The 14,448-nt window shown below is 43.7% G+C and overlaps 1 protein-coding gene across 1 annotated transcript in view; it reads left to right on the top strand.

Annotated features, from left to right (window-relative positions):
• The window catches only part of LOC144940819 (receptor tyrosine-protein kinase erbB-4-like), a 73,405-nt gene that overhangs the window by 29,312 nt on the left and 29,645 nt on the right, over positions 1-14,448 (top strand). Inside the window, exons 2-5 of the mRNA XM_078867254.1 lie at positions 8,358-8,509; positions 9,193-9,388; positions 10,334-10,468; positions 11,171-11,236. Coding sequence (XP_078723380.1) covers positions 8,358-8,509; positions 9,193-9,388; positions 10,334-10,468; positions 11,171-11,236 — 549 coding nt within the window. The remainder of the gene's footprint in view (positions 1-8,357; positions 8,510-9,192; positions 9,389-10,333; positions 10,469-11,170; positions 11,237-14,448) is intronic.

The raw sequence follows: 14,448 nt of genomic DNA, 5'->3' as shown, positions 1-14,448 counted from the left end.
AGAGGTCGACGGTTCCGATTTGATCTCCCAGCGCGTCAATTAAAACAACGGGAACGTTTCTGGGAGTCCCACCGGCCTGTACCTCCCTCGGCAGTATACATGTGTAAAGGCGCAGCCCTGCAACTGCAGCAGAGGCCCTTCTGCTGCTGGTGGAAGGGCCTCCACTGGAGGGAGCTCCAGAGGGCCCCTGTAGAGTGAAAATCCACCTGCTCTTCCACGCCGGCTGGACGTCTTGTAAGAGGTTAGGGGCTGTGCATAAATGACGTCACGCGATTTTGGACGATTTTTGACCCCCCCCCCCTCGTCACAAAAAGTCAGACCCCCCCCTCAAATATGACGTCACAAAGCTCTGCTCCCCCCCAAACCATATTTCCATTTTGAAAATAAAACATGCTTCAAATCGCGTTAAACTATTGTCATTGTAGTGCGTATTTAATGTGGCGCTGCACTCTGATGTTGTAGGAGAAAACATTTATTAAAAAGTCTATTTAATTAAGTAGAATGTGTTGTCTATATTTATTTAAGGTTGCGCATTTTGATTTGACACATTTCTCAACCCCCCCCCCCCCTCGTCACACATCGTCACAAATGTCTGACCACCCACCCACCCCCCCAGATGCGTGACGTCATTTATGGACGGCCCCTTAGAGTACCCACACTTTACCCCACCACTCACGACCTGCCGATAGACTCGCTGTGGTGGACTCAATTGCACTGCTCCGGTGATTTTAAGAAACTTGGCCAACAGGCAGCAAGCGGTTTCAACAGCCTCACTGTGAGATTGGAACAACAACCTCTGGATTGCAAGTCCAACGATGCTAACCGTTTACTGGGTTATTAATTAACTTATTTACTTGCTTACATTTATATGTAGAGAACATTTAAACCACCCCCCCCCCGCCCAACTCACTTCACGCCTGCTTGGGTTTCGCCGTGAACTGTTGTGCGTTGCGGCTTGGCTTTTCTTCTCGGCCGGTGATGGAGAGGCAGACGGTTTGGCAACAGCTCTTCGCTCGCTCTGCCGTCACCTGCGTGATAATTCGTGTTGCGCCATGACGTTAGGGGCCGTCCATAAATGACGTCACGCACCTAGGGGGGGGGCGGGGTCAGACATTTGTGACGATGTGTGACGAGGAGGGGGGGGGGTGAGAAATGTGACGTCACATCAAAATATAGACAACACGATCTATTTACACCATTGGAACCTCATTTGCCAGTAAAAATATGATAATTGGGTTTTTACCCTTCTATCTGGCAACAAAACTGACACCTTTTTTTTTACAAGGAGTCATGTTTACATAGACCACAATACCTGCAGTCATAATGCAAACAAAAAACATAACTCTGGTAATGTGCACTGTCCTTGAAGTTGATTGGGTAAAAATATGATAATTGATTTTTTACCCTTCTATCTGGCAACAAAACTGACACCTTTTTTTACAAGGAGTCATGTTTACATAGACCACAATACCTGCAGTCATAATGCAAAAAAAAATGCAAACAAAAAACATAACTCTGGTAATGTGCACTGTCCTTGAAGGACAGTGCACATTATCAGAGTTATGTTTTTTGTTTGCATTATGACTGCAGGTATTGTGGTCTATGTACACATGACTCCTTGTAAAAAAGGTGTCAATTTTGTTGCCAGATAGAAGGGTAAAAAAACAATTATCATATTTTTATTGGCAAATGAGGTTCCAATGGTGTAAATGCTTACCCCGAGCTCTCATACTCTGATGGTGCATTGTCTTTGAGTTGTGCGCCTTTTGGCGTCATCTGGTCCAACCCATGTGAGACTAGGCTTTAAGGAAAGCTGTCTCGGGTGTGGACCAATCAACTTCAAGGACAGTGCACATTATCAGAGTTATGTTTTTTGTTTGCATTATGACTGCAGGTATTGTGGTCTATGTAAACATGACTCCATGTAAAAAAGGTGTCAGTTTTGTTGCCAAATAGAAGGGTAAAAAAACAATTATCACGATCTATTTAATTAAATAGACTTTTTAATACATGTTTTCTCCTATAACATCAAAGTGCAACGGCACATTAAGTACGCACTACAATGACAATAGTTGAAAGCGATTTTAAGCATGTTTTATTTTTTTTGGGGGGGTGGGGCAGAGCTTTGTGACGTCATATTTGAGGGGGGGGTCTGACTTTTTGTGACGCCGTGTGACGAGGGGGGGGGGTCAAAAATCGTCAAAAATCGCGTGACGTCATTTATGGACGGCCCCTTACGCGGTGCCATAACGTACCGAGGAGGAGCTTTGCATCTGTCCTCACCGTCGAGTGAGAGGCATGCGGGTTACAAAAAAAAAACCACACTGCCCACGCCTAAAATGGAGCCCCCCTAAACAGAATTGCAGTCATAAATTGTTGCAATAATGCATCTGACGATGTTGGCGCACTTTCAACGATACAGTGTTTAAAATCAGCTTGATCTATGGCCCCTCTTGTCGAGAAAGAATTCGAGTTTTCATTCATGGATTTTTTTTTTTAGATTCCGCAGATTCGTGAGGATTAAAGAAACGCAATTTTTCGTGCGTCACGGTGATGATTAAAAGCTGTTCGTATGATCTTTTAACACAACCCAGGATCAGCAATCGTGAGGAAATAAAACAATTTCGGGCGAGGCAAGTGAGTTTCTACTCATCAGTGGTAACTCTTTATTTCCAAGAGAGACACATTGAGGCTGATTGTGGGTGAATGTCACCGTCCTTCAAGAGTAGCCTGATGATTATCTGGAATGATGCCCCCAGCAAATGATCGAAGTGGGCATTGGTGCACCACTGGTCCGTGGTGTGAGATATTGACCACGTGGAGATTCATAGCCTCACATAGAGACCCAGAGGCTCTGATATAATGGTGGCACAATCATGGTTTATGATAATGACCAATCAGTAATAATAATGGCTTGGCCTTATTCTTGTCCATACACGTTTGTTGTATTGCTCATGTACCTGCGCCAGTTGGCTTGTGCAATAATTAACAAATCAAGTGATAATTTCCACGCCCTTCACCAAACCGCTACAGGTTGAAGGCCTCCCCACAGCCTTTCACGTAGGTTTTTGTAACCAAACTACACCACACTGACCAGTGTAGGTTGGTTAAGAGGGTGGGGGAGGTAGGGGGACTGGGAGAGCGGGGAGAGCAGGCAGTTCGGTGTACATATTATTTGTCACCAAATGAACATTATGGCGGAACCCCGGGGTCCTATAAGCCCCCGGCTCTCGCATAAACTGCGTTGCGACGTCATTTTATGTCGGTTGAAAGCGAATGGTGCGGCAGTCTATTCCTCTCGACGAGCTCTACATGATGCGCCAATCAAAGTTAAAACGTTTTCTTTCTTCTGCGCATTCGTCCTCACTGCGCTTGGACGACGTGACAACAGAATGATCCGCGCCAGGTGGATCGCGGCGTTTATGTGCGCGGTGGGACGGAGTCGCCAAAAATGTATTCATTAATTACGATTTTGACTTCCGTTTATTCGGTACCCCGGGGTCCCGCCATAAGGTTCATATGTTATTTTAATGTTGATCGTGTCCATGAATCAAACTCTGGTCACCTGGGTTGATAAACCAGTATGATAACCACTGTGCCACCACTCTTCCACCCTGGCTTGTATACATAAGTCAATTAACAATGTCTGTACCTGAGGTTTACGAATACCCTCCCGTTGGGTTTCAGAAGTGCTCAGTATTTGCCATATGCCCTCTTCCGTGCTGGTAGATTGTGTTTGTGTTTATGCTTGTACAGAACGTATCCTACACTTGTTGCTGGCTTTAAACGTGCATTTTCTTCATCGCAATTGAAGTATTAGAAATAGTGGGCGGTAGAAAGCATTGTGCCAACCTCACCTGGTTAATGTGCATTTCAATTCCGTGAATATTTCCAGACGGCACGGAGTGGGAAGCTGTGCAAAATATCTCCACTATTTACTCAGTTCTCCGAGTCGGTTATACATTTACTCAGTCAAATTAAAAGTACAATGCGTCATAAAATGTGGCTGTAAAGGCCTGCGCTGTTTGGAATTGTGGAAAATGAAACGCTCAGCTTTCTGTTGATGAGTTTCCATGACAAACGAGAACCAGGCTGTGCCGGCCCCAGGAGTGGATTGTTAAGTTGATCAACTGCAGCCACAAACCAGGTACATATCACCACGATCAATGTGTCATGAGCCTCTGTGAGCTCGGCCCTTTCCCTTTGCTCTCCCCTCATAGGCCCCTCTCCCCGTGTACGGTGAAGGTCAGGAGGCAATCTTTAAACGAGTTAAAATTTTCACTTAATGCAGGTATAGGATGGTGTTGCGTGCGTTCACCGTATGCGTTCACCTTCCACCAGGGGTCGGTCCTCTTGGCTCGACTCTCGAAGGGAAATTAAATCGTTAAGATGAGATGTGATATAAGTTACTTTGAGTTGCCAAGGCATATAAGTGGCCTGATAAATAAAAATATCTCTTATCCGTATAGGCTATGTTAGACTTCTGCACTGCTGCTGTAATGTGACAACTGGTTCTGACTTTGACCCAGCTCAACGAACCGAGTGTCACCGTGTGCTCGTCTCACGTCTGCGTTCACCCCGTAACGTCACGACTGCATCTTTGGCTTGTGTCGAAAAGTGACAGCGAGGGCGGCTCAGATCTGCAACATCCAGGGGCTCGGCTGGGCCAGGCTGGGCTGCCATAGGAACTTGTGCTATCGATCTTCTTGGTTTTTTCGGTAAAGTCACGTAGAATTGAAATAATAAAATAATAAAATAAAACATAATAAAATAATTCTCACGACGTTTCGGCCACAACGCAATCAGCCGTCCTCATGTGGAGAGCAGGTCTGTCGAGTAGACAGAGTCTGCTTATGTTTTATTTTTATTATTTTATTATTTCCATTCTACGTGACTTTACCGAAAGAACCAAGAAGATGAATCCCTGCAGTCACGAAAGCTTTAAATCGAAATTGTGCTATCGAGTCCAGCTTCGGTGGGAGCACTGAGCCAGTGCAGTTCCCACTGCCAGGGAAACGAGGCACGTGACCGAGGTGGAAGGGCAGCAAGGGTTGTTGGGCGTTACTGTGCGGCGAAAGAAAACCTAACATGCCGCTACTTGGGAGTAGTCTGTATACCCTTGAGAGACGCTCGTTGTCCTTTCGCAGCCAATAACACTTGGTCTGCGCTGCTGTACGTGTGTACGTGTGCTCGCGATTGTGCGATAAATGTTTGTACATTTTTTTCCAACAATTCTGAATAACGCGAATTAAAGTAGCCATTGATGGCTCAGCGTGACATTCCAAGTTGTCCTCTAAGACAGAAGGGGTGTACACCAAGTGTGTTTTGTGCAAGACATCCATTTTAATAAAAACAAAAACACGCCATCCTAGTCACATAAAGGCTGCAGGGACCTTCCAGCATCCATCAACATGACTCTCGTGCAAATATTGTTTTCCAATATTTGGACAGGGAATGCAACTTAATTGCAGTCAGACAGCAGATGGCCCCTTCAAAAGCAGGTGGTAAAAGGCCAGTTCCACACATTAATGAGCAATTTATGGGCAGCTTATATTACATGCGGGATGCACAGAATTGTGCATTATTAGCCGTAAACACATCTCATTCGCAATATAAATAACAGATAAAAAGGTGTCCCTCGCTGCGGTTGTTTATTTTTACAATGGGACGTCCGGCTTTTAGGTGCTTCATTCGTGCAGCATATGTCCTGATAGTGTTTTAAGTGGCGTGGCCGAATTATTGCCAATCACCGTGAGCAGTGTGGAGAGAGCACACAGTGTGGAACTGCCACCTTGCAATATGCCAACCATTTCAGTCGCACCCCACACCCCGCCCCCCATACCATATTTCCCCATTCGTGTGTCTCCCAGACCAACTCAAGTCTTCACTGAGCAATGTACATGGAATGATGCATCGGTTAAAATGTATTTTCATGATCACGATACATCTGTCCTGCGATAATTGACTGCGTATGATCGTTCAGGATTCATTTATGATTTTTTTTTATTCTATGCAAATGTACGGCACCAATTGGTGCACTGATTCATGCACTGTGCTCTGAATCCAGTGACATGAGTTTGATTCCTAGCCATGGCTAACATAAGTCGACAGTGATATCCTTCACCAACCCGTACTGATCAGTGCCTGTGAAGTATGATCAAACAACACCCAAGACCTAACATAGCGTGATGAGGCCTTCATCTAGCAGTGGATTGGTCTGTATTTTTTTTTAAATACACAAATGCTACGCTAATGTTGCATTTGGGCAAATGCAGAAAATAAAAATCCCACAAGTCTGAGAGAGAAAAAACCCAACAAAACAAATAAAAAAAATGCATTCATGGAAGCATCACGCCGAATCATGACTTCACCAAATCATCGCACTCCATGCCGCGGATAGGTGGCAGAGATGTCCACCCACCGTGTTTTCACCTAGTCAGGAGCACGCTGCAATATTTACAGAGACAATATCGCAGCCTTGATAGCTATCGTGATTGGGGCCCTTTGTTTACCTTTCACTCAGTGCCTGAGGTAGAGATGATTGTCCACAGAGAACACAGGTGCAGCTGTGTCTTCAAAATCTATTCTCGAACAAAAGTAAACACAAGCAAAAATGAAATCTGAAGGTGTTCAAACAAAACGTACAGACGTGTGAAGTGCTGTATTCGTAGAATCTCGCTGTTAACTAAAAGCAATCATGCCAGGAGAGCCCTGTGGCTTCTGTAACTGTCATCAAAATGTACATTGTGCTGTTTACAATTTGTATTTTATTTTTGCGATTGTGCATTGTGTTTCTTAAGAGCCCCCCTATATCATGTCCATGCATGCAATTGTAGCCTTTTAAAGAAGTGGCTTGAGTGTGCACTTATGGAATGCGTTGACCATTGTGAAACACATTTCCTCGTTCTTAAGGTGTCTGCCCTTTTGGGGTGTGTCCCGAGTGATGAGGCTTAAGCTGAGAACACTAATGATTCCATTTTGACCAAACATGCCAAGAGTAATGCTGAAAAAAAATGTGACATTCACAAAAGTGTCTTTTTTTTTCTAAAGCACATACCTCCTGCTGGTATAGTTTTATTGTTTTTACAAGCAATGCGTGCGGTCTCCTCTCGAGCCGTGCTCTTGGTAACAACACACAACTAAGAATATTTCGCGGTTGTCACTGTTGACAAACGAGTGTTCTTGTCTGAATTGAGATTGACGTACTGCGGTGTACGAAGTTCGGTCGTTTGTTTCTCAATCCACTTGTCCCGGCGTGGGTCGTGGCAGCAGCATGTTAAGCAGGGCGGTCCAGACCTCCCTTTCCTTGGCCACAGACTCTAGCTCTTGTATACGAAGTTAAGGTCAGTATTTCGTGGGTGGTGTTTTTTTTCTTCGACACGCGTTATTGCTTTTCTTGTATTTGTAGCTCAAGTTTAAAGTTTTGAAGATTATTTTGTTCGACCGGCTGAGTGTTCAGGAGAGGCAGGTTAGAAGTCTCCTTTGCAAGAGTGACATGGGTCACCAGCATGGCAGATGCAATAAGATAAAATAAGGTACAATAACGAAGGAAATATAAAGCATTGCTGAAAAGATTTAGAAATCAGAGCAAATCGGCAACAGCTACATTACATAGGGAATTGAAAATACCGCCACAAACATAATTAAGTATTCATTCAAATACATTTCCTGTCACGCGAGTTGGCTTGGTAAAAATTACTTTTTAAAACCGTTCCGAGTACAATTCAGTTAAAACAAAGATAAAAGTAGAATGATTGTGATTATTGCACTCGTGTGTAAACAGACAAGGATATTGTCAGATAGAATTACAAGTGAAGATATCCAGAACATACATCTTACCATCAAATTATAATTCTTGGTTCTTTCGGTAAAGTCACGTAGAAGGGAAATAATAAAATAAAATAAATATAAAACGAAAGCTTTAAATCAAAATAGAATTATAAATTAGATGGAGGACTAGCCAAGGATGTCAAACTGGACTCAAGCCCACTCTCGCTTATGCAATGGCTTGGAAAACAGCATTTCCACAGGGGTCATTTTTCCCAACATCTTTTATCAGTCGCAACAAAAATATTTTCTTTGCAAGCGGCATCTCAAATGATGGTAATACCAAAATGGGACCTTTTTTTGCCAGTATCAAGGTATGAAACATCTTAGCACCTGTTTTATTAGCAGAAAGGGTAAAACATATTCTTATCTTTCATATGGGAATACCGCACTAAAGTTTAACAGGTGACAATTTTTGTTCAACACCATTCCGGACCATTCCCCAAAATCGTTCAAGAATACAATATCAAATATTCACAGAATGGGCTGTTTGTATGTTAATGTCATGCCGTCATGCGCTTTATTTGCAGACTGTGCTGGGACAACGAACAAGTTAAATCTGCTGAGTAACAAGGAGAAGCAGTACGAGATCCTGCGTGAAATGTACACCAACTGTGAGATCGTCATGGGGAACCTGGAGATCACCAACATCCTCAATGGGAGCGACCTCTCCTTCCTGCGGGTGTGTGACGACACTGTGCCGATAGTTCACGAGCCTCAACCGCATCTTTACGAGGCCATAATGGTGAATTTTGCCACAACCGTTTGCAATTCGTGGCTTATCAAGGAGTTCACGCTTATTCGCTGCTTAAATAAATGGGTACTAATAAACGTGGTGTTACCAATGCATTCCTTAAATAACGCACAGGCCCCCTACTCAGTGCCACAGCAGTAAAAATAAGGAGGGAATGACCCCAAGAGGACTATGCGCCAAAGAGATGGAGCAACAACATTGCAGGACCATGGATGGACAGTGCCTGATGATAGTGATGCTTGTCAAGAAACTGCCAAGGTGGTCCCTGAACGTTTATTTTGTACCTCCATCTGAGCTCCCGTCTCATGGAAGCACTCTTAGAGATCCCTCCAGCGGAGCCCTCCCCCCAGCAACGCTATGAGCAAGCAATTGCTGGGCTGCACCTTTACAGTTTTTGAAACAGGCATTTGGAGTATTTGGCTGCTAGAAATGTCCACATGATCAGCCGCCACCTCGTTGAGCTATCATTTGTGGGACAGGTCGCTTCTGAAAAAGAGCTTAATAGCTTGGTGAGCGTTACCTAGTAAAGTAAAAAAAAATAGCTTATTTTACTTTTCACCTAAACTCTTCATTCACTCTCCCATCCCGCTCGCCTCCATGCTGTTTGCCAGTCGATCCGGGAGGTGTCTGGGTACGTGCTGATCGCCCTCAACGAGGTGGACTACGTGCCCCTGGAGAACCTGCGTCTCATCCGCGGCAACACGCTCTACGACAATAAGTACGCGCTCAGCGTGCTGCTCAACTACAACAAGGAGCAGCCTGAGTCGCAGCAGGGTATTCGACGGCTCCACCTGATGGGCCTCTTGGGTACGCACATCCATTGCTCGCTCATGGGAGTGCCGCCCCAATCGCTCGCACACCCCACTGCTTAAATGGCCTCCCCCAAGAGGGAGCTCTAGAGAGCCCTTGTGGGTGGTAGCTTACTCTGCCATCCTGGTCAAACATCTCTGAACAGGCATGGGATGTCTATAATTTACCCCGGCACACGCAACCTTGTCAGTCGACAAACTGTGGTACAGTGGTACCCCGGAGATTGAACTTAATTTGTTCTAGACGGCCATTCGAACACCGAATTGTTTGAACACCGAATTAATTTTCCCCATAAGAATTAATGAAAATGACATTAATTGGTTGCAGACACAAGAAATCTCTCATTATAAAGCATTTTTACACGAAGTTTACAGTAATTACATGCATAAAATCATACAAAAAACAAGAAACACAATAAGTAAATGGAATAAGTGAATACATATATGGAATAAATGAAATAAATGAACATTGAACTTCATTTTACCTGTAGTAGGGAGAGTTGATGGCTTGAGTGGAAGGTGGTGAGGAGGAGGAGGTGGTGGTGTCATTGTTTGGAAGGGGAGTCCCATTTGTCTGGGCAAGCGTCATGCACGCTGGCCAAACGCATCTCAGCCGTACAGGTTCTTTCAAGTCGCGATTGCCCGTTCGACCTCCGAATTTCGTTCAGTTTCCGGGGCAAAAAATCTTCAGAAATATCGTTCGAACATCGATTTGTTCGAGTTCTGGTGCGTTCGATCTCCGAGGTTCTACCGTGTCCCCATTTAAACTGCTAGATGTCACAGAGGCGGAGGTGTTTAATAAACTTGCACCATTGCTTCAACTGGTCCCCCAGGGAGGTTGAACTGGTGAAGATGTTGATAGCAAGTCCAGTGTGCTAACCATTACACCACGAAATAAGTTTCAATTCAGAGTGGATCCATTTGTTGTGTCTCAATCGCGCAGAAATCCTTAAAGGAGCTGTCTACTTCGATTCCAATGAGTACCTCTGCTTCGCTGATACCATCAACTGGGCTGACCTCAAGAGCAAGGGGTCCCCTGAAAACGTGACCAACAAGCTGGACTTCTTCAAATCAACATGTGAGTGGCGTAATGTGCATCAGAATACAGTTAAAGGCGTAAATAACATTGAATGTGCGTACAAATAATATTCGTGGCAGTAGAGTCATTTGCATGACCAAAGTTAAAAAATAAATCTATCAGAATTATTAATTATTTAGCATCCCCATGGAGGTGAACATCAAACAGCAATAATGTAACATATTTCTTAGCTCTCCGATGTCTTTTCGGCTTCCTGAAAAAACTCCCAGCACATGGAGGCGAAACTTTGGACACTGTGCCGAACGACTCGTGGTGCAACCTGGGAACACATTGGAGAAGCTGCACAGCACAACCACTAAAACCTATGCAGAAGGATTATTTAAGACAACTTATGTTAGGGCAGGCTGGTGATCCTTGGGGAAAGAACCAATGTGACAGCGTAAATAGCCCTCCAGTTCAACCCGGGTCAGTTTGAAACTTAGTCCTGGCAGTCAAGCGGAGAGGCTATCGAGGACAAGAGCTCTGAGCCCTAAAGCCGAGAGAAAATGGTTGCGATATTCACTATTCAGATGTTAAAAATGTGCCGTTTCAATTGTGTAGTGGAACAGTGGCAGTTAGCTTGGACGTCTCGTGCTCAAACGTCGAGTGCGAGAGGCGGGCGCTGTAACGGTTGTGTTTGTGGGAAGCTCACATCTCGTTCTGTTGTTCTCCTAAATGGGCTTCGCCGCTCTGTTCTGGCAGGCAAGCCCTGCCATCCGTCCTGCAATGGCCACTGCTGGGATGAAGGTGCAAATTACTGCCAGAAGTGTAAGTCGAATGCCCTCATACCATCCTGCCCATCCTTACCCATCACGGTAAAAGCCCTCTGCTTTTTTGCGTATTCAGCACTTGAGTTCAACGGTTCGTTTACAGAAAACGTTTACATTTCTTTATACATTTTATTTGTATCTACAAAAAAAAAGTGAAAGAAATGAATGTTACAATTTATAAAGGGATCAATCTTTGTCAATGGTTGCATCCGGAGAGAATAATAACAAGCAGTAAGTATAAAACCATTATAGGAAGCAGAAATATATATACAGTAGAACCCCTAAATTTCGATTTAAAGCTTTCGTGACTGCAGGGATTCATCTTCTTGGTTCTTTCGGTAAAGTCACGTAGAAGGGAAGTAATAAAATAATAAAAATAAAACATAATAAAACAATTCTCACGACGTTTCGGCTACAACGCAAGCAGCCGTCTTCAGGTGAAGAATGAGACACTGCCAAGCTAGGAGCTTATATATAAGCTGAGTTGGAGGTGGAAGAAGAAGAGAGCCTTAACAAAAGAATGTGCATATCAAGAGGAATTTAGCATATTCATGGGAAATGCGTAGGAGGTGGGCGGGGGGGTTTCAAAGTCATATTATGCCCATGCATTATGCAGGATCAGCAGCACAAAAGGGAGGGGGGGTAGCATTAACAAAGGGAGGGCATGTTAATAGTATGTAGAAGCAATGAAACATGTGAATGGGAAAACGGTGGCAGGAGATCCGCAGCGGAGCAAATAATGCATTCCCTGTGGAGAACACAAGATACACAGTTAATGCCAGTGAGTGGACTGCGGTCTGAAAGTCACCATAAACGTGAACAACAATCAGTTAAGATCCGAAGTGGTTTATTACGTCCTTCCAATGATTGCTGAGCCAGAATCCATCTTCTCGGTTGAAATTGTCTCTGTGTTTGTATATGTGGATCGCCTCATGAACGAATCTCTCATGGTAGCCATATGGCTGTTAGCAGTTACATTGGAGAAACCAAACGACACGTCTCAGACTGCATCCGTGAACATAAAGCTGACCTGAAACACGGTAGGACAAACACCTCAGCCGTGGCAGATCACTGTTACAATTCAGTGGGTTCACATGACATTGACTTCTCCAAGACAGAGGTTCTCTGCAAGCCATCTGGCTACCATGAGAGATTCGTTCATGAGGCGATCCACATATACAAACACAGAGACAATTTCAACCGAGAAGATGGATTCTGGCTCAGCAATCATTGGAAGGACGTAATAAACCACTTCGGATCTTAACTGATTGTTGTTCACGTTTATGGTGACTTTCAGACCGCAGTCCACTCACTGGCATTAACTGTGTATCTTGTGTTCTCCACAGGGAATGCATTATTTGCTCCGCTGCGGATCTCCTGCCACCGTTTTCCCATTCACATGTTTCATTGCTTCTACATACTATTAACATGCCCTCCCTTTGTTAATGCTACCCCCCCTCCCTTTGGTGCTGCTGATCCTGCATAATGCATGGGCATAATGACTTTGAAACCCCCCCGCCTATCTCCTACGCATTTCCCATGAATATGCTAAATTCCTCTTGATATGCACATTCTTTTGTTAAGGCTCTCTTCTTCTTCCACCTCCAACTCAGCTTATATATAAGCTCCTAGCTTGGCAGTGTCTCATTCTTCACCTGAAGACGGCTGCTTGCGTTGTAGCCGAAACGTCGTGAGAATTGTTTTATTATGTTTTATTTTTATTATTTTATTACTTCCCTTCTACGTGACTTTACCGAAAGAACCAAGAAGATGAGTAGAACCCCTCTTAATGGCGGTGATTGTTTTCACGAAACCTGTCGTTAAGTGATTTGGTCGTTAAGTGATTTGGTCGTTAAGTGATTTGGTCGTTAAGCGAGTATAGGAAAAACACGTTAAAGGTTTAATTCGTTCTGATAGCATCGAAAGTTACCCCCTTTTTCACCCAAAAACGTACTTTATAATATTTAAACATTGGATATTAACACATAAACTTACTAACACCATTATACACACATACTATTAAAAGAAAGACGGTTAATCAATGCATTAATTAATATTTACTGTACCTACAAAAGCCCGTCGTTAACAGGGGAATGGTTGGTAAGCGAACACATGGGGCTCTATGGAGGCAGTACACTACTATACACTACACTATACACTACACTATACACTACACTACTATACACTACACTACTATACACCACTACTATCCACTACACTATACACTACACTACTATACACTACACTACTATACACTACACTATACACTACACTACTATACACTACATTACTATACACTACACTATACACTACACTATACACTACACTACTATCCACTACACTACACTACTATACACTACTACTATACACTACACTACTATACACTATACTATACACTACACTACTATACACTACACTATACACTACACATGGGGCTCTACGGAGGCCCGTCGTTAAGCGATTAATGATTCACAGGGGTGGTCGTTAAGAGGGGTTCTACTGTATATACTTAATATTAAAAGCAGTTTAAGCTAATACAATATCAGGGTGTGAACGCCATATCTAAAAAAAACATGTATTTTCAGTCTTATATTAATATAAGAATAACAGACGTAACCTCCCTGCTGATCATGGCCGCTCATTCCACAGTTTAGGAGCGCTCCAGGCGAATCCTCTGCCACGTGCATTTTCTCAACACAATTGGGTTATTTTACAAGTCTGGATCGTGTAACCCAAGAGACCGACTCGGTACATATGGGGTCAAACGTTCTTCTCGGTATAGAGGGACCACGGTTATTTAAAGCAGTGGTTCTTCTTAACCTGGGGTGCAAGCACCCCCTGGGGGTGCGAGATGCCCTTTCTGGGGCGGTGAGACATGCCAGATGATATTAGAAGGTAAATCATGGAAACACAAATTAAGCACATAAGTACAACTAATTAGTTTCGTCAAACCAATGCATTGATTAACATTATTTATATTTTTTACCATTGAGAGCCAAAGGGGTGCAAGGCTGCAGTAAAGCTTAAAAAAACACTGATTTAGAGCTTAATATTTCATGAGCAGGACATTAGAATCGAACCTGAACTGAACAGGAAGCCAGTGCTCGTGTGCCTATAGGGGTAATACAAAATTACTCAAATGGAACTATAGTATTACAGTGATTGCCTAATGCCCCAGGTACCTCTTGTAAATGAGACTATCCCCTGGGT

This window comes from Lampetra fluviatilis, chromosome 2 (genome assembly GCF_964198595.1).
Source record: "Lampetra fluviatilis chromosome 2, kcLamFluv1.1, whole genome shotgun sequence".
Taxonomy (NCBI): Eukaryota; Metazoa; Chordata; class Hyperoartia; order Petromyzontiformes; family Petromyzontidae; genus Lampetra; species Lampetra fluviatilis.
Note: the sequence above shows the minus strand (reverse complement) of the source record. Positions and strands in the feature narration are given on the sequence as shown.